The 26,612-nt window shown below is 45.4% G+C and overlaps 1 protein-coding gene across 4 annotated transcripts in view; it reads left to right on the top strand.

Moving 5' to 3' along the window:
• The first annotated feature begins 2,225 nt into the window (after nt 1–2,225).
• The window catches only part of mcf2a (MCF.2 cell line derived transforming sequence a), a 111,871-nt gene continuing 87,484 nt past the window's right edge, over nt 2,226–26,612 (top strand). For 3 of the 4 annotated variants that reach the window (XM_069893538.1, XM_069893540.1, XM_069893539.1), the window contains exons 1-3: nt 2,226–2,484; nt 18,881–18,955; nt 23,546–23,660. In XM_069893538.1, coding sequence (XP_069749639.1) covers nt 2,397–2,484; nt 18,881–18,955; nt 23,546–23,660 — 278 coding nt within the window. In that variant the 5' untranslated portion in view covers nt 2,226–2,396. Of the gene's footprint in view, nt 2,485–18,880; nt 18,956–21,709; nt 21,785–23,545; nt 23,661–26,612 lie in introns of those variants that run through there. The other variant, XM_069893541.1, reaches the window with a different exon arrangement.

The following is a 26,612-nucleotide window of genomic DNA, read 5'->3' on the forward strand; positions in this document are numbered from 1 at the left end:
GAGCAGTGTTACAGTAAGTCAAACTGCAGGATATATTGTTACTAGGACAGAATGCATTTCCAAATTCCTCAGCATCCCAAAGTGCTTTGTTCTTTTCACATCAATGAGCTCTAATGTAAGGTAATTGAGCTTGTGCTTCTGCTCTACAAATGCTGCCAAGTGCGTTTGCTGAAGATTTATTTTTAATTTGCAGTAACATTTGCATTGTGGAGATGCCACTAAATTAAAATACTGGATGCAGCAGATACATTTTTAAATAACTAAACTTGTCAGCATTCACTTTAGATTTGGTTGGTTGCTCGGTAATGGATTGTTGGGAAATGTGGCAGCTGAAAGATGCCGCTTGGAGATTCCCATCATGTTTTGGTGACAGTGTAGTAAATCATTCCTGAAGACCAGGGCTTCCAGCTGTCTGCAGCTTTGAACAAAGCAAAGGGCAGTGTTTTTGGAGATGTACTTTTTGGAGTGCGAGGGAACAAATGTATTTCTGTTGATCTTGGCCTGTACTTGTTGGAATTTAGGAGAGGGGAGGGTGGTGGTCTTATTGAAACATTTTGAATGTTGACAGGGGTGGGCAGTAGATGTAGAAATGTTGTTTCCAATGGTGGGAGTCGAGGACAAGGCACAACTTCAGGATTGAAAGGTGTCTGCCTCTAGCCAGAAGTGGTGCTTTTGCTACAGGCTTTTGTGGAGGCCAGGTGTATGGGTGTATTTAATGATGGGCTTCTGATGCCCTGGCTAATCAAGAACCTATTATGGGAAGAAGGTCAGTCTGTGGAGCTGAGTGGTAAAGTGGATCAACTCATGATTAAATGGCAGAATTAAATGCAATCTATAGACTGAATATCTTATCTCTGCGCCGATTTCTTGTCATCTAGCAACCCAGGATCAATATGAGCAGCGTTTTTTCATATTCCAAATGGAGATGGAAACTAATCCCAGTATCACAATGGCAACGAACGAGTGGAAGCGACTTTGAGCTGCGCTGTTTCACAAGGAGCTTGTGAATTCCTGAAGTGCATCTTTCCAGAGACGGTGAACCCCTAACTGGACCTCCTGTTGGTGAAACGAATGGGTGGAGTCCAGCAGCGGCAAGGACCACGCCCCATCGATAAGGCACTGAAGCCCCACGTCGCCATCCTTTCTGGGTGAGTTCAGCAGCCACCGGAGTCGCGCTGTTCTCGGGAAAAGGCAGCCTATTTTTCCCTGAACCGGGGAGACTTTCTTCCTTTCAAGTTTTATCGCAGTACATCGGTGGGAATAATAGCAGCGTCATGGATTTGTTTTGATTGAGTCTTGGGGTTGAGCACCATTCATTCTTTGGACAGCAAGTTTCAATCGCTCGGGAATCTTCCATAATATTGGACAGGGGAGATTATGGTGCTTGGAAAGTGGCCTTCGAAATAAGTAGACACATTATCCTGCATTAAGAGGCGTCGGTTTAACTAAAAGACATTAAATGGCTGGAGCAACTCAGTCGACGTTCCGCCTAAGATAGAATAGGTGAAATTACTCTTTTGTAACGGGGTGATCGGGACTGGGAGGCGGCCATTCAATCAAATCACGGCTGGTCTGGCCTTCAACTTGGCTCCATTTCCACCCGCCTGTTCCCCAGAAACCCTTAATTCCCATATTTAGAAATTCATCAGTGCTTTGAACACATTTAATGAGGCAGCCTCTCCTGCTTCCGTGGACAGGGGATTCCCCTCTCTTCCCACCCCCCCCCCCCCCATACACACCCCTCCCCCTCCCCCATACACACCCCTCCCCCTCCCCCATACACACCCCTCCCCCATACACACCTCTCTCCCCCACCCCGATTCACACCTTCCCGTTTCTCTGTCTGAAATCTCGAGGTCAAGTCTCACCTACATTGTGGTCTTTTTCTCTACAAGTCAGGCTGGAGGGGAGCCGAGTCCGGAATGAGCCCAAAATGCCGACTGCAACTGGAAACAGCGGCATGGAAAGGGTACCATTCGGCCCTTCTAGCAGCGCGACAGCACCTCCGTGGAGAAGCACCACGGCGCGAGTTATTTTCCGTGCCGAAGGTGGTCCAACCCTGGAGGCCGGCGCATTGGTGACTCCGGGAGTTTCGGCTGGTTGTGGGCGGGCGATGATTCATGGCAAGTCTCGATGTGTGTGATGAGAGGTGGTCATGAATGGCAAGGGGAGGGACGAGCGAAGGTGGACCGAACACGGGGCGGGGCGGCAGCGCGGGGGCGGGTGTGACAGGTGCGGCTCGGTCCCAGCCACGGAGGAGCCGGGCGTCCGGCCGGCCCGTCGGATGGTTCACCCCGCCGACACCGGGGGAGCCCGCTGACTGCAAGGCTGTCCGGTTCCGCCTTGGTGTTGAGATGAAGGCGCTTCGCTGGTGGAACGGTGCGAGTTGAGCGGTGATGGCCGCGTCGAAGATCTCTGAAGAGGAGATGAGAGGCTACCATTCCCTCCAGGAAGCCTGCGGCCGGCTCCAAGCCACTCTCCGAAGTAGGTCTCCAGTTTACCTGATGCGGCCGGGCGCGGTGCTGGGGTGGCCTTTCTTGCCTGGCTCTTGGAGGGAAAATTGGGCTTCAACCACTTGGGTTGAAAAATAACTTCTTTGATGCTCACGTGTAGCAAATCTGCTCAAAACAGATGGTTCTCGCTGAATAATGCATTATAAATTCATTCAAATTGGGGGGAATCGGCTCTAATTACATGCAGAACAATACTGATATTCAATTATCAATCGGGAATTCGGCGGGAGAAAGTGTTGATTTCTCGCTGCCCTTTATTTGGTCACAATATTTGATCATCGTGTGGATTAAAACGTCTCATTAAGTCTGTAGCATCATTGCAGAGAGGAGCAAATCTTCAGCTCTTTGGAATTTGGGAGAATCTCAGCGCCAGAGAGTGTTGGGTCCTTGATGAGCCAGGGCATCAAAGGTCATGGCCGGGCAGTGGGGGGCTGAGTGGGGAGAATGATTGAATGAAAGGGAAGATTTAATGGGCTGAGTAACCTGTTTCTCCTTGCATTTTGATGGTCGTCACGAGTTTCTCCAGGGGCTGTGCTCTCACGATGTCCCTGATCCCACCCTGCACGGTGGCCATCCCTTCATTCATTAGAAAGCGGGCAATCAACGGTGTCTGTGTGTGCCCAGGGGAGGGAGTGTTGGCGAATGAGTTCTGCTTTGCACGGTTTGAATCTGGACAGAGAGGAGTGAGCAGGTTCCTTTGCACCCAGCTTGAATCTTTCTATTTCAGATAACGTTGCTATCATGGTCTTCATCCAGCCTGCCACCCATTCTCAATCCACACCACCACCCCCTCCTCCCCCCCCCCCCCACTTCTCTAATTCTATTCCACCCACATTTCCTCTGCAGGATTCTTATCCCTTTAAATATGACATTATCTACATTGGTGGCAATGACAGGAGGGTAATTGTTTCTGAAATAATTTGTTTGAGAAAAATTGTCATTGGCCCATTTCCTTTGGAGTTATGAAGCCGTGCACATAACGAGTCAATTAGGTATGATTAAAATGGTCATTTTTCAAACTTTTTCTTTCCACCCACATCCCACCTTAAGCAATCCCTTACTAATCACAGAGCACCTATGGCATAGGGATTACTTAAAGTGGGATGTAAGTGGAAAGAAAAAGGTTGATAAGCACTGAACTAAAGGATCAAAGAGTATATAGAGAAAATAGGAATAGGGTACTGAGGTCACATGATCAACCATGACTGTATTGAAAGGTGAAGCATTGTTGAAGGGCTAAATGGCCTTCTGCTCTGATTTTCTATGTTTGTATGATTCCTCTCCCACCCTCCACCCCTTCCAACTATCTTTCCCTAACCCCTTTGATTATGCTGTTGTCAGGCCTGAACAGAGTAGCTGTGCCAAAGTTGTTTCCCATGGTAGGAAAGTTGAGGACATGAGGGAAGAACTTCAGGATTGAAGGATTCCCATTGAAAACAGATGTGGAGGAATTTCTTTAGTCAGTGAGTGGTGAATCTCTGGGATTTGCTATCATGGGCAGCTGTGGAGGCCAAGTCATTGGGTGTAATTAAAGCAGAGATTGATAGCTATCTGAATAGTCAAGGTATCCAAGGTTAAGGGGAGAAGATTAGTGAGTGGAGCTGAATGGGAGAATGGTTCAGCTTATGATGGAGTGGTGGAGAGGACTTGATGGGCCAAATGGCCTACTTCTGCCCCTAAATCTTGTGGTCATTGCTCCCTTTATGGCTCATCTTCCTCTACTGGAGCCCTTTTAGTTCTCTTGCCCCTCTGTCTAACATCTTTCAATCAACTGCCCCATTCCCTCCCCCCCCCCCATCTGTCCATCATCATCCCTCCCTGTTTCACCAATCCCCTCTGCACTCTGACCTGATGAAGGGTTCTGACCTGATACAGCAGCCATTCTTCTCCCACTGATGCTCCTCGACCTGCTGAGTTCCTCCAGCAAATTTTTTTTGTTTTACACTCTGTTCACCAAAGTCAGTGGTTCTCAACCATTTTCTTTCCACTCACATACCACCTTAAGCAATCCCTCTCTAATCACAGAGCACCTATGGCATAGGGATTACTTAAAGTGATATGTGACTGGAAAGAAAAAGGTTGAGATCCACTGACCTAAGCATAGAGTTGATTCAAGTTGTTCAAAAGGCTGTGTTGATTCCATTTACATGGCACCTTTTGCAACCCCACTTTGCCTTGTTTGAACTTTTGGAGCAGTTCCCTTGCTGAGAGGTGATCAATGAATGTGTGTGCACTGCAAGATCCTACAGTGCTATGATGACCAGGTTTAGTTTGAGGGATTAAATAGTTGGCAGTACTAGAAAACAAGTCTGAGAGTTCCGTGTCTACCTGAGAATAATTATTTTTAATTCTGATGTCATGGTTGACACCCTTTGATAGTACACCACTCCCTCTGTATTGTGCCAGGAATCCTAAAGTGATATTTAGAGAGTGAGCAACAAATGGGAAATATAGAGCAGTCTACTTGCTTGGTAGGATTTTAATACCGACAACTCCTTATTTGAATTTTGGTCACCTATTACAACACATCCCAGCCATACCCTCTTCACCACATACCACTGGAACAAAAATAAGGAGATGTGAATCTATGGAAATCATGGCCACAAACCACTGTGGAGGTGAAGTCATTGGGTAGATTTAAAGTGGAGGTTGATAGGTTCTTGATTAGTAAGGGTGTCAAGGGTTATGGGGAGAAGGCAAGAGATTAGGTTTGAGAGGAAAAATATATCTACCACGATTGAATGGTGGACCATACTCGATGGGCCAAATGGCCTAGTTCTGCTCCTACATCTTATGGTCGAAGAGGAAAATGATTTATGAGTGTGTGATCATATACCACCAGGTTCAAGTACAGTTTCCTGAATGATCCTCCCATCAGTAAAATTGTGTGCATTTGCTCCATGCCAATTGATTACTTTGCACTTCTGTACTGTCTTATTTGCCGTACTATGTATGAGATATATAACTGAACTGCTCGCAAAACCAATTTTATCACTGCACTTTGTTATATATGACAATGAGCTTGAACAGGAGGAGGCATCTTCTGTCACTCCCATTTCCTACTTATTTCTTTGTAGCCCTGCAGATTCTCAAGCTCCCATTGATTATTTTACCATTTATCTGCACTGGGGTAACTTACAGCAACCAATTTACCCACAAATATGTCTTTGGGAGACAGGAAAAAGTGGAAAGCATCTGGAGGACATCCACACAGTCTCAGTGAGAACTTGTGGGCTCCACAAAGTGGTCAGGATGGTACCAGGGCCATTGGAGGAAACATTACTAACCACTGGGCCACCTCATAAAAACCTACAGCCACCTCTGTCTGTGGCCTCTTTTCATGCTCTATGGTCTATATTGATGTAAGAAGTAGAAACATATGGCACTCCAGGTACTATCACCATTCAATAAGATCACGTCTGATCTTGTGCCTTGTCTACTCTCCCAACCCATCACCCATGGCTTGATTCTAGAAAGGGCTGAAACATCATCCTTGATCTACTCTGACATGTTAGAACATGTCAAGGATTTACATTTTTTGGCAGAATGAACTGCTCATCTCAGTTATAGACCCCTGGTCTTCAATATGTGCATCTCGGTCCAGGCTGTCCAACTCCAGGAGACATCCATGTCGAAGTGGACATTTTTAACCAATTTCAACATTTAAGATTCCATTTCTCATTTCACAGAACCCTTTTTCCCTTGGTTTGCTCTATAAAGACCCAAAGAGAAGCCACTAATCCAGCACCACCATCAAGAAGAGAAAAAGAAGCAGAAGAGAGTTCCGTCAGAGACGCTGAGTGTCCGAGGAGGACATTCATCTTATGCTAGACAACTTCCCCCTTTGCTCCAGTTTCTTCCCATACCCCAAAGATAGGCAGTTTGCTCGATTAGTGTGTCGGTGAGTGGTAGATTCTCGGGGAGTTGCTGGTGAACAAGTAGGGACAATAAAAGATTGGATTAATCTAGGCATAATGTAAGTGGCTGGTTGATTGGCCAAGGGCTCTGTGCAGAATGACTTGACATTCTTCTGGTGAACTCAAGATTCCAGCCAACATCTCTTCATGGTATTCTCAACCTGACAATCTACCTTCAAGGCTTGACTTCAGCAGCTCTGTTCCTGCAACGACAGTAAAATTGTGTCGTCAGTTTACCCTCGGTTCACACTTTACAGCATTAAATTCTGTTTGCCCCGTGTTCAGCATTTTGCTGTCCAGGAACTCTGTCACATTGCAGTTTATGAAACACGAGTTCTGCTTCGTCTACAACCTTTGACATAATGGCTTGTGTGTCCAGCTCCGTATTATTAATGCGCATCAAAGAGAGCATTGCTTCTCATATTGACCCATGGGGAACACCACTGTTTACTTCCCTTGAGTCAGTGCTGCTCTCTCTATCCTCTCTGCCATGGTGACTTTAATCCAGTGCTATACGGCTATCCAAGTAGCTTATTTTGAGAATTAGCTTTTATCAGGATACATATTCATGAATAAGAGGGGTTGTTAACTTTCAGTATTTTTTGTGAAATTCTCCTTCACTGAGAGACCCTCCCCCCCCCCCAACACCCCCCATCCCCCCATCACCACGACTTCGTTTCCCAATGTGAAACACAGCAAGATCATGCACTTGCCAAAGCAAAGCATATGGTTATCTCTTATGAAAGCTCATTAAGCGAAGTGGCAATTCTGGTGGAAGTTAGATATACGCCAGCTATGGCAGGGAGTGCAGGCCATTAGCGTGGGCAAACTCTATAGATGGGTGCAATGCTTCACTACCCGATGAGCTGACCATCATCTGTGCCCGCTTTGAGAAGAACCAAACAGTGCCTACTAGAATCCCCAAAAAGGCTGAGGACCCTGTGCTATCTGTCTCTGAGGATGACCTCAGAACATCATTCAAGAGCGTGAACCCTCGCAAGGCATCAGGCCCTCACAACCTACCTGGCAGGGTACTGAAAATCTGCACCAACCAACTATAGCTGAAGTGTTCACTGACATTTTCAAACTCTTGTTGTGGCAGTCAGAGATTCCCACCAGCTTCAAAAGGACATCAATCATACCAGTACCAGAGAAGAGTAGCGTGTACTGCTTCAACGACTACCATCTAGTAGCACTAACTTCTACTGTGATTAAATGCTTTGAGAGGCTGGTCATGGCCAAAATTTACATACCTAAGTAAAGATCTGGACTCGCTGCAATTCACCTATCGTCACAATTGCTCCACAGCAAATGCAATATCTCTGGCTCTCCACTCAGCTCTGGATCACCTTGAAAACAGCAATTCATAAATATGACTGTACTTCATCGACTACAGCTCAGCCTTCAACACCATTATTCCTTCAGTGCTGGTCAAGAAGCTACAAACTCTAGGCCTTTGTAGCCCCCTCTGCAACTGGATCCTTGACTTTCTCATCAGAAGACCACAGTCAGTACCAATTGAAACAACATCTCCTCCTCACTGATCGTCAACACAGGCGCACCCCAAGGATGTGTGCTTAGTCCACTGCCCTACTCATTATACACACATAACTGTGTGGCCAGGTACAATTCCAATGCCACCTACAAGTTTGCCGATGACACCACAGTTATCAGCAAAAGTCACAAACAGCCATGAGGAAGCATACCGGAGGGAGATAGATCAGCTCTTTGGTGTAGCAACAACAAACTTGCGCTCAACGTCGGCCAAACCAAGATGATGATTGTGGACTTCAGGAGAAGTCAGGGAAAACAGCACAGTCCTCATCGAGGGCTCACTAGTGGAGAGTGTCAAGAACTTCAAATTCCTGGGTGTCAACATCTCCGAGGATCTGTCCTGGAGTCCCCACGTTGATGCAATCACAAATAAGACTCGCCAGCGGCTATACTTTGGGGTGTCTGAGGAGATTTGCCATGACACCAAAGACTCTCGTAAACTTCTGCTGTAGAGACCATTCTGGCTGGTTGCATCACTGTCTGGTATGGAGGTGCCAACTTTCAGGGCAAGAATTACCTCCAGGGGTTTGTTAACTTGGCCTGCGACATCACAGGTACCAGACTTCACTCCATCGAGGACATATACACGAGGCAGTGTCTTATAAAAGCAGCCTCTATCATCAAAGACCCCCACCAACCAGGCCAGGTCCTCTTCACTCTGCTACCCAGGAAAAAGGTACAGGAATCTAAAGATGTGCCCTGAGCAGCATAAGGACAGCCTCTTCCCCGTTGCTGTCAGACTCCTGAATAATCAATGAATCAAAGACACTGCCTGACTTTTCATACACTGTGACGCTGCTTCAAAACCCTAAGTTTCATGACTTGTTCGTGACAATAAATCCTGATGCTGATATCTTGCACAAAAGCAGGAAATTTCCAAAAGCACTTCTTGACTATTTGGGAAGTGCATTTATGGATGTAATCCTCACTGTTCCCCAAAGCACATGGTGTCACTGACCAGTATCTCCCCACAGGGTTTGTTAACGATCTCCAGCAATTTAACAAGGAGCCTGCAGACAATTCCCCAGTTCTTTGTGAAACTTGCATAAGGTTGCTTCAAGATTCCTTTATTGTCATGTAATAGTACAGAACATGTAATATTACACAAAATTGCCTTCCACCTGTTGTAAGGCAGATAAAGAGCCACCATTAGTGTTGCTTAATGCTCCGTACAAGAGAAAGAGAACCCAAAGAATCCCTTCAGAGAAGCTAAGTGTCCGTGGGTTCACCTCTAGCGCTCCCGCAGCCTCTGCAGTCGCGCAGACTCCTGTTCAATCCATCGGCAACCCAAACTCCAGATCCAAACATCCGATATGATCTGGAAGTTTTTAGTGCCTAAGGCCCTTTGGAACCCCTTCTTGAGCTAGTTAAACTCCTGAGTGGTTGTTGAAGAGATCTCTTTCCTCCTTGGTTAGCTAGCAGCTGGGATGACCAATATTACCTGTGAACTTTATGAACCTGCAGGAGTCAGTAACAGGCAAGGTCACAAATGAGTAATACACAGCTGTGAGGCTCTGGGTGGAGGTTTGTTTATACATCAGTTATTGATAAAGATATGAGATAACTAAATGGAAATCAAAAGTTGAATAACCAACCAAGGCTGAAGACCTGATAAATGGTGAGCTGATATTCTGGGCCTGTATTGTAACCAGTTTCGGGGAGGGGTTTCGCCACTGCAGAATGAACGTATTTGTACGAAAATCATTTGGTGTCTGCTCCAATGAATTGTGAGTTAGACAAGGAGTCAGGCTACATCCTCTTCTTCTGTTCATGACAATAGGTGTGGCAGATCAGAAATGATCCCTTGTGGAACCTCCAGGTCTAACCTGCTGTTGAATGTAGCAACCCCTGGGCTGGAGGCATGACCCTTGCCCTCAGCGTGAGGTCACATATTGCAGTAGGACAGAGAGAGCCCAGTCCTGCCCTGGAAAGCACCAGCTATAAGCCATTCCCCTCTCTTCCCCACAGACTCCACCACTTCCTGTTTCTCCTGTTCACCCAATTTTCCTTTGAACTTGATAAGTTTTCATTTCTTACTGTTTCAAGCCACACTCAGATCCCAATTTGCTGCCATCACAAAAACTCTCCTCTCTTTGCACATTCTTGATGTCCACCCCTCCTTGCCCATCCTACTATGCCCCACCCCTCCTTGCCCATGCCACTCCATCCACCAATCTCTCTCCACTCACCTTACCCATCCCACTCCACCCCTCCTTTCCTGTCCCATTCACCCCTCCTTTCCTGTCCCATTCACCCCTCCTTACTGTCCCTCTCCATCCCAGCCCACTCCCCCTTGCCTGTCCCTCCACTCCACCTTCCCTTCCTTTCCCATCTGTCCACCCCACCCCTTGGCCATCCCACCCCTCATCCATTCCACCTCAACCCACCCCACCTGTCCCACCCCTCACTTCCCGTCCCACCACACCACCCCTCCACGACCATCCCACTTCACACCACCCCTCCCCACCCATCCCACCCCACCTTTGAATCTTAACTTCTCACAGACAAACAAGGAAGAAGCAAGTTCACTCTAATTAATAAACATTTTCCAGAGTGCATTAAAGGGAACATAAACCTCCAATTCAAATCAAAACTGGAAGAGCATAGAAGTCCTTTAAAGACCACAGATGTGTTTTAAAGTATTTGTCTGAGGGAACTGCAATCCATATACTCAATTCTTTTTAGGATTAGAGAGGCAATTAAAAAAAAATTTCCAGAAAGTTTTACAACAGGAATAATTGGCCAATGCCTTTATTTGGTGCCAAATCACTGATGTCTTTTGGATTGCTTTGGAGGCTGCAAAACAGGATGTTGTGAATGGCAGTCTCCCACTGTGTGCCCCTGCCTCTTTCCTGATGCACTGATGGTTCAACATCAGTTTAGTCACAAAGTCCAGCCCCGTTTTCCTGCATAGGGAGAGACAGCTGGCGATAATGCATTGAACACTGAACCTCAAAGTTGCTGAAGGTTGCTGGTTTGAACTATATGTTTTGTTCAGCTGTGCATTGAATATTAATTCTTTGAGGTTTTGTTTGTTTTGAGATCTGGGTTGTTAAATTGCATCCCTGCACATCACAATATCCCACAGGTTTGGAAACCTGTGGTAAGATCACAAGGGCGCTGCAAGACCATCTGAATTCCCCCAGCATTTCTGTGTGTTTTTACTACAATCTTAGTGTCGGCAGACTATCGAGTTTCACTAAGATCACAAAGTGCCAGAGATACTATTGCCAGCTGCGTCTAAGGAGGCAGGCAGGCTTAGGAGCAGGAATCAAAATGACCACTTGAAGCAGTCTCCAATTATTCACAGGTGGATATGTAAGGATTTTTGAGGGGAGCTGGTGTCCCTGATACTGTGAATTTCACACCATCCCATGGCCTTGCACAGACTCTTGGAATCTTTAGATTATGTTCCAAGTCATTGGCCTTATACCAGAGCTGGAAATCAGTTTGATATGGAAGGAAAGACAAATCTCTGCTGGCTATGAAAGCCATACAGCATGGAACCCAAACCATGCTTCAACCCAACTCCTCCATGATAACCAGGTCCCCTTGGGAGTTGGGACCTACCCTTGTGACTGCAGGAGATCCTCCACTTGCACCCATACCTCCTCCATCTGCACCATTCGGGGCCCCAAGCAGTCCTTCCAAATGAAGCAACATTTCACTAATGAATCTGCCGGAGTCATCCACTGCATTCGGTGCTCCCGTTGTGGTCTCCTCTACTTTGAAGAGATCAGACACAGACTGAGAGATCGCTTTATTGAGCACTTTGGTTCTGTCAATAGCATGGATCTCCCAGTGACCTATATCTGGCCGAAGCCTAATGACAACTCTCTGAGACCTCTTTCTTACCCCTCTACAGGACCTCACCAAAATGCATCAAACCACTATATTGTGCACCCTCTCTGAACTCATCACTTTCGGTCCCCCTCCCTGGCACACCCTCCAACTTTATTGTTTCCCAACCCCATACCGTCTGTTTCTACCTCCTACCCAAGATCCACAAACCCAATTGTCCTTGCAGACCCATCACGTGCGCATGCTCCTGCCCCACCGAATTGACTCAGTTTTTTCCCCTCTGGTTCAGTCCCTCCCCATCTATATCTGGGACACTTCACATCCCCTCCATCACTCAAAACATCCAGTTACCTGAACTCGATCACCTGATATTTACCATGGATATCCAATCCCTATACACCTCCATTCCCCATACTGAAGGCCTCAAAGCCCTTTGTTTCTTTCTAGATGATAGAACTAACCAGTCCCCTTCCTCCACCACTCTCCTTCAGATGGCAGAAATTGTCCTCACCCTCAATAATTTCTTCTTTGACTCATCCCACTTTCTCCAGATTAAAGGGGTAGCCATGGGTACCTGCATGGGCCCCAGCTGTGCCTGCTATTTTGTTGATCATATGGAGCAATCCATGCTACAAGTCGACCCAGGCAAGGCACCTCCTCCATCTCCACCATTCGGGGCCCCAATCTGTCCTTCCAAATGAAGCAACGTTTCACTTGTGAGTCTGCAGGGGTCATCCACTGCATACGGTGCTCCCACTGTAGCCTCCTCTATGTTGGGGAGACAAGCTTTGTTGAGCACCTCAGCTCTGTCCACCACAATAGCATGGATCTCCCAGTGGCCACCCATTTCACTTATCCACCGTATTCCCTTACTGACATATCTGTCCATGGTCTCGTGTACTGACAGACTGAGACCACCTGAAAATTGGAGGAACAACACCTCGTACCAGATGACATTAATATTGACTTCTCTGGCTTTTATTCAACCCCCCACCCCCACTTCTTCCCCCATCTCTGATCTGCATTCCCTGTTTCCTTTCGCGCAAACATGATAAATTCTCACCTTCTCCCTGATCAGATCGTTAACACCTTTTGTTGGTCCAGATTCCTCCCCCATCCAGCATTAACTGAATATTGAGACAGTCTGAGATTTCCTGCTTCTTCCTTGAAAGGCTCAGACCCGAAACGTTGGCAATATATCTTTGTGTTTTATGGTCACTGAAGAGACTGGGTGAGTTTCTCCAGCATCTTGGAGTGTTTTTTTTAACCACAATCACAGCGTTTGCAGACTTTAATGTTTCACTCAGTTCCTTACCCCTGTCCGTCATGCTTCATCCCCACCTACTTTACCAGCTCATTCCAAAGCAGTCGATGAACATCAGTGAGATTAAATATCAGCCAGGTTTTGTTTACAGTATATCCGAGATAATTCAGGCTGCTTTGGACAAGATGTGATCCAACAGGAATATTCATTTCTCGCTTCACAGATGCTGCCTGATTGGCTCAGTATTTCTGTTTCAATTCTGCCAAGGATATTGTTCGATGACTGATCAATAATTCTCATTTAAAAGTGGAACACTCATCTGTGCTTTCAATAATTACATGCGAAGTTTGCTCGAGTTCAGTGTAAGTTTAAAGAATCCACTGGATTCTCGTTCTCCATTGGCAGCGATGTTTCTGGTGAGTCACCTGGTCCCAAGGCCGTTGCTTCAAAGAAAGGCAGTGGAGCTCTCCTGAGTCTTGCCCAATATTTATCCCTTCAACAACTAAACCAGATTACCTGGTGAGTAATCTGATCCAGGATGTGTTGAATGTTTTTGGATGCTCTGCTTGCATTATAAACCATGACAATGTTTCATTGGTTGTTCTACCACACTCTTCAGTGCCATTCCATCATCTGTGTGGGATCCCTCTGTTCTACCGCACTCTTTAGTGCCATTCCATCACCTGTGTGGGATCCCTCTGTTCTACCGCACTCTTCAGTGCCATTCCATCACCTGTGTGGGATCCCTCTGTTCTACCGCACTCTTCAGTGCCATTCCATCACCTTTGTGGGATCCCTCTGTTCTACCGCACTCTTCAGTGCCATTCCATTACCTGTGTAGGATAAACCAAGAAAGGACATGCACGGTAAGTGGTAGTGCACTGAGGAGTGCGGTAGAAAAGAGGGATCGGTGAATACAGTTACATAATTCCCTGAAAGTGGCGTCGCAAGTGGATAGGGTTGTAAAGAAAGCTTTTGGAATCTTAGTCTTTATCAATCAAAGTATTGAGTACAGAAGTTGGGAATTATGGTATCAGACATTGGTGAGGCCAAATTTGGAGTATTGTGTGCAATTTTGGTCACCTAACTGTAGGAAAGGCAAAGGTTCCATTTAGAATGTAACCTACATGAAATGCTTTAACTTTGTCTACTGTAAGGAAGACAGAGAGTCGCCAATTTGTCCAGCACCCCTCACAGAAATGAGGCCTCAGTTTGGATCGAACTCGCGATCCCTGGTTTACAAGACCAACTCTCAACACTGCAGCTATCAGAGATATCAATAAGATGGAAATGGCGCAGAGAAGATTTACAGGGATGTTGCCCGGACTTCAGGAATTGAGTTACAGGGAAAGGTTAAACAGGTTAGGATTTTATTCCCTGGAGTGTAGAAGAATGAGGAGAGATCTGATTGAGGTATTTAAATTTATGAAGGGAATAAACAGAATAAATGTAAATAGACTTTTTTCCACTGAGGGTAGGTGAGATAGGTTAAGGGTGAAAGGGGAAAGTTTAGGGGGAACTTCTTCGCAGAGAATGGTGGGTGTGTGGAACGAGCTTGCAGGTGAAGTGGTAAATGCAGTCTCATTTTTGGCATTTAAGAAGAATTTGTATAGGTACATGGATGGAAGAGGTGTAGAGGGCTATGGGATGGGTGCAGGTCAGTGGGACTGGGAAAAAAAGGTTCGGTACAGATTAGAGGGACTGAGGTGTCCTGTCTCTGCTGTAGTGTACTATGGATATTCAGAAAGTTACTCTCAATCCTGCAGCTACTGTGGACCCGGGGTAATGGGGAGTGGAGTCACAGTGCTCCTCCACAGGGTCCTACCACTCAGTCCTACTGCCATTGGCTCCATACAGGACCCAACGGTGTTTTATTTTAAATCCTGCAACCGCGGGGTCTGGGCCTAAGATGACGGCACCTGTGTTCACCAGTGGCTGCGAGGGGTTGTAGACTTTGAGGGAGAAGCAGACAGGCGCAGAGCACCAGCAACAGGAAGATCACCCACCCTACCCCCTCTTTCTCCCCCACCCCCCGCACAAGAAGCAGAGGAGACAACCCTAAGGGCAGTGACCACGGTGGAGGACCAGCGAGGCACTCCATGGCTGAAGGACACAAGAACAGGCTACTGGAATCCAGCTCATGAGAGCCTGGTATCGGAACTGGGTTTCAAGAGGCTATTGAGGGCTCCTAAAGGGCCTTGGGTGCTGAAGGTTTCCTCATCGTGTCAGAGGTTTGGATCTGGGCTCAGGTTGCCAATGGTTTGAAATGAACTGGAGTCTTGTGAAGCAGCAGAGGCTGCGGGAGTGCTGGAAGCAAATCCATGGACACTTAGAGACTCTGAGGGTCTTTCTTTTGTTTCCCTTTCTCTGACTGTAAGAGGTGCTGGGTAATGCAAATTCTAATGGCGTATCTTTGTCTGTTTTTGGCAGGCTGAAGGCAATTTTGCGTAAATATTACTTTTCTGTTGTATTACATGACAATAAACAATATCTGTATTTGTAAACTACAAGTTTCCCACTGAGTATACGTGTAGACTGTGGAATGGAACCCAGAGACTAGTTATACTGCAGACATTTTAATGTAATGCTTTATTATGGATGGTGCTAGAATGGATTCAAGTGCCAATCTGGATGGAGTAAAAGTACTTTGCTTAAATTAATTGATTGTTTTTACAAGGTAATTAACAAAATGAGCTGTTTATCTGCCTTGTGTACACATGGGGTGTGAAGTGTATCTTGTGTTTGACATTGGGGATGGGGCGTCATAGGAGCTGGGATAAGTAAATAATTCCCATAGGTAAACCCTATGAGTGTTTTCTGGAGGGCAACCTAATTTCTTCAACACAAACCGCACAAGGCTTTAGTAGAAGGAATTACCGGAAACCTAACACAAGAAAAATTAACAGGGGGAAAAGAAGAGACCATTCAGCCCCTCCAGGACTGTCTCACCAGTTAGTGAGACAGAGGCTGATTGATGATCTATCTGTGTTTGGGACCATGGCTGCATGATGCCCCCACAGGAGGTATGGGGTAAGTTGTACTGAGAAGGGCAGGATGATGGCATCAGCTGGCCAAGGACAGGATCGTGGATGGGTTCCTATCAGGCCAGAGGAGAATGATGAAATTTTCAGGGTTATCCCCAGCCAGGCGCAGGGATTTAACCCTCAGGTGGGTTCCATGGACTGATAGGAAGAAGGGATCCACAGAGTAATTTATTCTGAATAATCCATATTTATAACGTTTGAAATTCCTCAATGTCATTGACACTGAATTTATCGAGAGCTTGTTTAGAACCACCTCTTCAACCCACAAACTCTACCACCTGAAGCGCAAAGGCAACAGGCGCACAGGAACACCAGCACCTTACAGGTGTTGCTGGGTTAAAATATCCAAGACCATTCTGCGAGGACTGTGCTACTAATGTCAGTAACTGAATAAAAATCCTTAGTTTTGAATGTCACCTAATTTACCTCTGCAGGTAGAATCCTGTGTCAAGAAGACATAGGAGCATAAATAGGCTATTCAACCCATCAAGTCTGTCCCACCATTTAATCATGAGCGGATCCATTTTCCCACTCAGCCCCATTGTCCGGCCTTCTCCCAGTAAACCTTTGATGCCCTGCCAAATCAAAAACCTATTTCATGGTCTTTGGCTGAATTTGAAGTTAAGCAAATGGACATGTGTGCTTATTGAAGTGGATCACTGTGGATACAACAGCAGAGGGACTGATATTCCTGATAAGAAAGAGTTGGATCCAGAAAAATGGGCTTTGAATGGATTTTCTAACCTGTCATTATCATAATTGCCCATCTTTTTTTTTAGAAAAGGAAACTACAAAGGTAGTAACTCCCCACTTTACTGGGTGTGGAAAGAAATAAAATCCCTCCCACATGAGGAGGACACTTCCAAAAGCTTCAGCAACCTCCATCCCCTTATCCGGACTTGTACAAGTCTAAATGAGCTCACAACCCCAATGAATTCAATCCCATGGCTTGTTCTGGATCATCAATATCAATCAAGCTCCTTGACATATTTGTCTCCCCGTTCCCATTTCCATTCTTCTTATCAAGTGTCTTCCTCTTGGGTGAAGAATATCTTTCAGTGGCCCTGTCTGGCAAAGAATTGGCAAAAATTAAGGCATTGTGATCATTCTCAAAAAACTGTGATTGGAAATTCCCATAAAAGATCTTCAAAACTGCAGGGTATCTAAAAGAAAATGTATAACCCTTCATAATTGCACATCATGATAAATGATTGCACAAATGCTTTGGGCCATATATAAAATACAAGGGCATATAAATCAGGCTTTGCAGCATTTCATCTCAGTGAGAATCAGGGCCAGACCTCAAATTTTAGGTGTATCTTCTCACATAAATCTTTCTGCCTCACCACATCTGAATCCATATCCTTGGAACCAATCCTTATGTAAAGGATGCAAGTTAAATCTCTCCAATTACTTACATCGATAGCTCAAGGCTTCAGTGGGCCTTGTTTGCTGCTTTGGTCAGAGAGTCGCCCTGGAGAGGGATTGCATTTGTGTTACTGCAGTGACTCAATTCAAGCTGACTTTCTGCCCCAGACAAAAACTCTGAAGCTGAAAGTGAAGATGTTACAGGATCTACTTCTATGTCTCCGGTGTGAAAAGACTCGTCACTTAAAAAGAAATGGGAAGTGATTATCTGAATAGTAAATCCTTTCATTAGAGCAAGTAATGAGTCTTCTAGGTAGTTTTCTCATTTTAATTTTAGGTAACTCCTGCCCTATCTGATTTCCTCTGTTCCCATCTCTTCTTTACAAACTCTTGACTTATTTTTTCTCTCTCTCTAATTTTTTTCCCTTGGCCACTTTTTAATGGTTTCTCCCTCTTCATCTCCCCTATCTTCCATCCAACGCCCTGGGCCCCTCTACAAACTTCTTTCCCCCTTTATAAATAATTCCACCCTTTTATCCTTGTCTTGCTAAAGGAACCAGGCCTTTGGCTGGCCACTTCTACCCGTGGTTGCTGTCTGATCCGTTGAATTCCTCCAGCATTTATCTGTTGGCCTAGTGGAGAGGTTGTGTTTGAATGCATCTAGCAGGGCAAGCTTGTTCTGTCCCACCCTCCTCCTTCCCAACCCTCCCCTGGCCAGACCCGGCTTGTAGTCGCCCTTCATCTGTCGACCAACACTGGCCAGTATTCTGGCAAGGTTTTCATTTTAAAAACTTTCAGCCTTGAATTTTGAATTGTGACATGGTCCTATACATTTCTTTGAATTACCCCCTCCAACAATGTCTGTAATCCTCCAGTTCCACCCCTGCACATCACCATATTTAATCACGTTCCACAGGGACATGCCTTCAACTCTCCAAATCCTCAACTTCGGCGTTCCCAACCCCAACACCTCCCTTCCCTTCCTACTTTTCAGCTGCTCCATCCAATCTGCCCTAGGTCAGCCAGTTGTGCCATTGCCTCGCCGTGCCAGGAATAGATTCAATCCCAATCTCCAGTGCTGCCTGTGTGGAGTTTGCATGCATGTTTTTTTCTCTGGCTTTGTCCCATGTCCCAAAGCTGTGGATCAGGAAGTTAACTGGCCTTTGGTACCAGTGTTAGGTGAATCTGGGGAAGTGAAGGGAATAGGCGGAGGAAAAGTAATGGGATAACTGTGTGGATGGTGGACCAAGGGGCTGTGTCCATGCTGTTTCTCTGCACGAACCCGTGACTCTCCCACATACCTCTGCACAATCTCCCTCCGAGTGACTCATTTGCAAATCTGAGCCCACTCTTCGAACGCTTTCATTTTCACGTTGAATTGAGTAAATCTAACTATCAGAGGTGTAATATATTTTGCAGATGGGCTTGCACCAGAGGTTGCCACTGCCAAAAGCATCAGCGAACATTTGAAGAAACAGTTTGTTTTTCTCACAGGTAAGCTTCACTGACAAGGCTTGAGTGTTGCCAAAAATTAATGTGATATCAGACTCTTATCTGCTTTATTATGGTTTCAAAATGTGATACCCCATAGCATTGGAGACCAGCAACTCATTAATAATAGGTTAACTGGTTAATAAGGCAGAAGGCCTGATGAGATTGTCAAAGCAATTAGCCGTTAATGTGCTTTATCAGTTTACTACCTTGTATTGTCTTCTGCCACTCTTTCAAAGTACCAGTGTGCCTGACTGGATATTAGCATTGGTCATCCCTTACAGAGAATTATTGCCCTCTAAGTTCAAGCAAAGTGCATACAAGCTGTGCGATATGATTTCATTACATAGTGAGACCAGGGGCAGCACAGGTTGTCGTATCAGTGTTTGGAGATATTGACAGGCTGCCTTTGAATTGAATAAGACACATGGATTGGGATTTAAAAACTTCCCTGGTTCTTGATTGTCCTTCAGGAAAACTTGCCATTCTTATGCAGGTGGTGCAAGCGTGTGAAAGGGCAAATGATCTACTAACCAGGGCAACAAAGTGAGCGTAGCAGTTACCGCAATGACGGTGTCAGTAAGGAATTTGTCTGTTCTCCCCATGTCTGCATGGGTTTAATTCGGGTGCTCCGGTTTTCTTACCACCCTCCAAAACTGCAGGATTCGTAGGCTAATTGGGTAGCATAGATTTCTGGAGTTCTACTGTATTATATCATTAACAAAGCAATTTTTAAAATTCTTCATTATAAGGTTTGAAAACAGAATAATTATTCCAGTTATTAAGTTAAACAGGAAAGCCTGCAGATGCTGGGGTCGAAAGAAATACACACAAAGTGCTGGAGAAACTCAGCAGGTCACAGCAGCATCCATAGGAAGTAAAGGTTAACCATATTTTCACACCTCGGCCCGCAACAAGATATGAGCAAAAATCTGGCAGGCACCAGAATAAAGAGGAGAGGATGGAGGAAGGGGCAGGGGGCAGAGTACAGGCGAACAGGTAAGAGGTCAATAGGTGGATATTGGTGGGAGAGTAGAAGAGATCTCCTTTCTCCAGTGAGATTGTCCTTGTCACAGAGGGAGGATTCACTAGACTTGTTCCAGGTGGGTATGAGGAAACTCGGACTGCCTTCTTCAGAGCTTGGAAGCACGAGAAGGGATCTCATGGAAGCTCATCACTGGATTCTTGTGTGGATACAGGTATCTCTCCAGGCTGAGGAGGTTAGACTCAGAATGAGGTCAGGACTGAGCTGATGAACTCCTTCTCGGAGAGGGCTTTGTCCTTGGGAATGCTTTTACTCCGGAGGATTGCAGAGCCATAGTCAATGAGTCCATTCAAAACAGAGGTCAACAGAGATTAAGAAATGCAAAATATGTAGTGACCCTGCTAGAAATAGGGAATGGATAATGACCTTTCCAGATGCCGAAGCGGGCTGCTGGGAACAGGTTCTTCCCTCAAGCTCAGTCAATAGTAAATTTCAGGTGTCAAATTTATTGTCACAGTACACACATGACATCATATGCAACCATGAGTTTCTTTTTCCTGTGGGCGAGGCAGAATTACCAATTATTGGCAATGCAATAATAAACTGACTCAATGTACATGTGTAAAGAAATGGAAACAAACTTGCTATGCAATACAGATTTTTAAAAAATCAATAAAGTTCAAAAGTACAGGTGCCAAGTAAGAGTCCCTGATTAAGTGTGTTGTGGAGGATCATGGAGGGATAGCAGCTGTTCTTGAACCTGGTGATGCAAGTCTTCAGAATCAGTATTTATTACCATGAACAAGTCATGAAATTTGGTGTTTTGCAGCAACATCGTATAGAGCAAACATTCATATAACCATTTTATAACATTATATTAAAAAAAGTCGTGCATGAAAAGTAAGGCAGTGCCTGGTTCATTGATTATTCAGGAATCTGATGGCAGAGGGGAAGAAGTTGTCCTTGTGCCGCTGAATGCTCACCTTTAGGCTCCTGTACCGTTTCCCTGATGGTAGCAGAGTGAAGAGGGAATGGCCTGGGTGGTGGGGGTCTTTGAGGATAGAGGCTGCTTTTTTAAGACACCGTCTCATGTAGATGTCCTCGATGGAATGAAGTCTGGTGCCTGTGATGTCACAGGCCAAGTTAACAACCCTTTGGAGTTTATTCTTGTCTTGAGGTTTGCACCTCCATACCAAGCAGTGATGCAAGCAGCCAGAATGATTTTCACTTGCAGAAGTTTACGAGAATCCATGGTGTCGTCATGAATCTCCACAGACACCTCACAAGGTTTAACCGCTGGCAAGCCGCCTTTGTGATTGCATCAACATGGAGTCTTCAGGACATTTCCTCAGAGATGTTGGCCCCTAGGAATTTTAAGTTCCTGACCCTCTCTGCTACTGAGCCCTTGATGAGGACTGAGTCACATTCTCCTGCCTTCCTCCTGAAGTCCACGATTATCTCCTTGGTTTTGCTGACGTTGAGCGCAAGGTTGTTGTCGGAACACCATTCAACAAGCTGATCTATCTCGCTCCTTAAGCTTCCTCGTTGCCATTTGTGATTCTGCCAACAACTGTGGTATCATCTGCATACTTATAGATAGCATTGGAATTGTGCCTGGCCACACAGTCATGAGTATATAATGAATAGAGCAGTGGGCTAAGCGCACATTCTTGGGGTGTGCCTATGTTGATGATCAGTGAGGAGGAGATGTGTTTTCCAATTCGTACTGACTGTGGTCTTCTGATAAGCAAGTCAAGGATTCAGTTGCAGAATGGGGAACAGAGGTCCAGAGTTTGCAGTTTCTTGACCAGCACTGAAGGCCCAGCTGTAGTCAATGAAGAGTAACCGTATGTATGAATTGCTGTTTTCGAGGTGAACCAGAGCTAAGTGGAGAGCCAGCGATATTGCATCTGCTATGGAGCAATTGTGACAATAGGTGAATTGTAGTGGGTCCAGATCTTTGCTTAGGTATGTGTTAATTCTGGGCATGACCAGCCTCTCAAAGCATTTCATCACAGTAGAAGTTAGTGCTACTGAACGGTGGTCATTGAGGCAGCCCATGCTTATCTTCTTTGGTACCCAGATGATTGAAACCCTTTTAAAGCAGATGGGAACTTCTGACTGCAACGATGAGAGGTTGAAAATGTCCGTGAACACTCCAGCTAGTTGGTTGGTGCAGATTTTCAGTACCCTACCTGGTACACCATCAGGGCCTGACGCCTTGCGAGGGTTCACCCTCTTGAATGATGTTGTCACGTCACCCTCAAAGACTGATATCACAGGGTCCTCAGCCTTTTCAGGGATCCTAGTAGGCATTGTTTGGTTCTTTATCTCAAAGTGGGCATAGAAGGTGTTCAGCTCATTGGGTAATGAAATATCACAGCCAACTATAGTGTTTGCCCTCTCTTTGTAGGCTGTAATTGCCTGCCCTTCTTGCCATAGGCAACGTGTTTCTGACTCTAGCTTGTGGCGCTTTTACCTCTTTCCTGATGGTAACATTGAGAACAGAGGCTAAGAGCATGTGCTGGGTAGGTACGGATCCTTGATGATTGCTGCTGCTCTTTGATGGCAGCGTTCCTTGTAGATGTTCTCAATGGTGGGGAATGTTTTGTCTGTGATGTCCTGAGCTCCGCCCACTACTTTTTGTAGGGATTTACACTCAGGGACATTGGCATCCCCATACCAGACTGTGATGCAGCCGGTCAGCACACTTTCCACCACACATTTGTAGGAATTTGCCAGAGTTTCTGGTGTTGTACCAAACCTCCACAAATTCCTGAGGAAGTAGAAACGCTGATGCACTTTTGTCACGAAGCCATTAGAGTGTTGGGTCCAGGAAAGATCCTCTCAGATAGTGACTCCCAAGAATTGAAATTTGCTCACCCTCTCCACTTTGATCCCCAATGATCACTGGATTGTACACCTCTGGTTTTCCCTTCCTGAAGTCAACAATCAGCTCCTTGCTTTATTTTTGAATAGCTCCTTCCTTTCAGTGACATTGAGTATGAGGTTGTTGTTGGTGCACCATCCAGCCAAGTTTTCAATCTCCCTCCCGTGTGCTGACTCATCACCTTTCTTTATACGACCCACTTCTGTGGTATTGTCAACGAATTTGCAGTTAGTGTTGTTGTCATACAGAGCCACGTGTATAGTGAACTGAGTAGGGGACTAAGAATGCAGCCCTGTGGTGCTTCAGTGCTAATGGAGACCGTGAATGAGATGTTCTTACCAATCCTCACTGATTGTGGTCTGGAGGTGAGAAAATCCAGGATCCAATTACACAATGAGGTGTTGAGTCCCAGTTCTTTGAATTTTGTGATGATGTGTATCCGCCATTGTATATAGTTATCATTGTCTGCTGGATATTTGGAGCTGCCCCGCCCACGGATGACTCATATCCTATGACTCCTCCCCCGTGGTCCTGGGCCAAAAAAGGTCAAGCTACCTTTCCCTTGCCGCCATTCCAATCCTGGGATCCGGGCCAACAAGGTTCTCCTGTGTATTAAAGCCTATCATTTCCTCAGCTTGACTCTGTGGTTACTGGTAGTGCCCTCCAAGTTTGCTGATCAATGTTTAAACATAGTGATACTTGCTGTTGTCTTCCCCAGGAGGACGAGCTAAAGATGATGCAGTGGTTCTAACTTTCCCAGAGTACCCCGACTTTTGTGCTGTTCCAGAAGAGGATGTAAAGCAGGTCCTTGCATATCTGACTACCATTTCAAGGTGTGTGCTGAAGTTCGCAGGGTGTTTCTAATCCATCTCTTCATATTCTGTGCCTTATTTTGGAACACAGCTCCACAGTCTCTGGAGCCTGCATTAGTAGCATTCGACCATACATTCTTAGAGATGTGTGAAAATCAGTATTCACCTGGTTCCCCAGAACGACACAGCAGTGAGACAGGGTTGTCTCACCCTGTGCCACACCAGTTTCTTCCACCAACCTCCTCTTCTTCCCAGCATTTCCTTCAGTTCATCATATTCAAGCTTCCCCTCAGAGGATCTCACTACTTCTGTTCCAGAACTGAGACTTGCCTTCCCATTGCACTCAAAATGGAATGCGAGTCTCTATTCTCGAACCAGGTTCACACTGGGATCACCCTTCATTTTATGCTGATGGCCAAGATCACCACTCCCCACCAACTGACTTCACCACCCCCAAACCACGGAACTGACAGCACTTGTTTCCACTACCTGTGTCGTACCTGGAGCAACCTGCTCACTAAGGACCCTCTCCCCATCTCCATACTTCCCCCAAGGTCTCTCCCACCCCTCCCCTCGTTCTCAACAGTACCAATCTCTCTGTGCAACTAAAGACCTATATCTTGAGTGGTCATTAGTCAGGTGTCCACCATAAACATTTGCTACCATGTCTATTCCGAAGATCTTTAGCTTGCCCCCACAGATTACTGGGATAGTTTAGGATTCTGGAATGGGCTAGGGCATCACTGCCAACTTAGCATATGTCAGTTGGCCCAAGGGCTCAGCAACATGAAACAAATGCATGGGGGTCTCAGGAGGCTGTTCGGTACTTCAACTGTTCTGCTAGCCAACAACATGACACCTGTTCTGCAGACAATTCTGTTGCCCACCCTACTCTCTTCACTGTGTTATGCTTGAACAATCTAATGACTTGACGATGCAGAGAATCCCCAGCCTGCAGGCACGAGAGTTCCCAATCTCCCTTAATCTTTCTCTGGAAAGAGTGATTCCTGAATTCCATTCGAAATGGCCAAGCCTTCAATGAGTAGCAGAGATAGGATAAACAGTTAGAGGCATTTTCCCAGCGCGGAGATTGTGGGTGAAAGATGGAAAGTTTAAAGGAGCAGAGTGAAGCTGGAATTCTTTTCGGAGCTTTCCCAGGAAACCACCCTGCGGTGAAAGCAGTCACCGATGAAGAGGCTGAGCAGACCTGAATCTTCAGTGGACAGTGAAGTATGGCCAAAAAACTCTGGCCCTCCACCCTGAGCAGTAGTTTAGCGAAAAGCAAAATGAAGATTGAGGAGTGTTGTTCCACCCTCAAAGGCATACCTGCATCAAGAATTGGGATCTCATGGGCCATTCAGCCCTTCAAGTCTGTCCTGACATTCAATATTATCATGCCTGATATTCTTCCTCAGCACCAATATCTGACAATATCCATTTGGAAGATTCATAAGAGAAGTAGAATGTTCTCATGTCATTTATTGTCATCTGATTGTACAAATACAACTTGATAAAATGGCGTTCTCCGCCCTTTAGTGCAAAACACATAGACACACAAAACATACAAACACATATGCAGGGCAAGAATTCATATAACCATATAACAATTACAGCACAGAAACAGGCCAGTTCAGCTCTTCTAGCTCATGTCAAGCACCTTCTCCCTTCTCGTTCCATTGACCTACACCCAGCCCATAACCTTCCAATACCTCTCGTCCATAAACTTATCCAACTTTTCCTTAAATATTAAAACTGAGCCCGCACCTACCACTTTGGCTGGAAGCTCATTCCACATTCCCACCACCCTCTGAGTGAAGAAATTCCCCCTCGCGTTTCCCCTAAACTTTTCTCCCTTCAATCTCAATCCATGTCCTCTTGATTGAATCTCCCCCACTCTCAATGGAAAAAGCCTATCCCCATTTACTCTATCTGTCCCCCTCATAATTTTAAATACCTCTATCAAATCAACCCTTAATCTTCTACGCTCCAGGGAATAAAGTCTTAGCTTGTTAAACCTTTCCCTATAACTTAAACCCTGAAATCCAGGCCACATTCTTGTAAATCTCCTCTGCACTCTCTCTATTTTGTTGATATCCTTTCTATAATTCAGCGACCAAAACTGCACACAATATTCCATATTTGGCCTTGCCAATATCCTATACTTCAACAAGACATCCCAACTCCTGTTCTCAATATCCCAATTTATGAAGACCAACATACCCAAAAGCTTTCTTCACCACTACACGTGACTCCATTTTCGGGGAATTATGTACCAGAATTCCTAAATCCTTTTGTTCTACTGCATTCCTCAATTATCTACCATTTAACGTGCATAAACCTTTGCTGATTAGTCCCACCAAAATGTAGCTCTTCACACAAATCAATATTAAACTCCATCTGCCATCTTTTAGCCCATTATTCTAAGTGGCCCATAATCCCACTGCAAGCTTTGAAAATCTTCCTCACTGTCCACAACACCATCAATTTTAGTATCATCTGCATACTTACTAACCCAATTTACCACCCTATCACCCAGATCATTAATATATATGACAGACAACAATGCACTGGCCTTCAATTTGACAAACTATTTTCCACCACTACTCTCTGGCATCTCCCACCCATCCATTGTTGAATCCATTTCACTACTTCAACATTAATATCTAATGATTGAAACTTCCTCACCAACTTCTTATGTGGAACCTGTCAAAGGCCTTGCTAAAGTCCATATTGACAACATCCACAACCTTCCCTTTGTCAACCTTAATATCCTCCTTGAAAAATTCAATAAAATATTTTTAAACATGATCTACCACGTACAAAACTGTTTTGACTTCGCCTAATCAGTCCCTGTCTATCCAAATAATTGTATATTCCATCCCTAAGAACACTCCATTAATTTACCCACCACTGACGTCAGACTCACAGGTCTACGATTACCCGGTTTACTTTTAGAGCCTTTTTTAAACAATG

Source organism: Narcine bancroftii, chromosome 8 (assembly GCF_036971445.1).
Source record: "Narcine bancroftii isolate sNarBan1 chromosome 8, sNarBan1.hap1, whole genome shotgun sequence".
Taxonomy (NCBI): Eukaryota; Metazoa; Chordata; class Chondrichthyes; order Torpediniformes; family Narcinidae; genus Narcine; species Narcine bancroftii.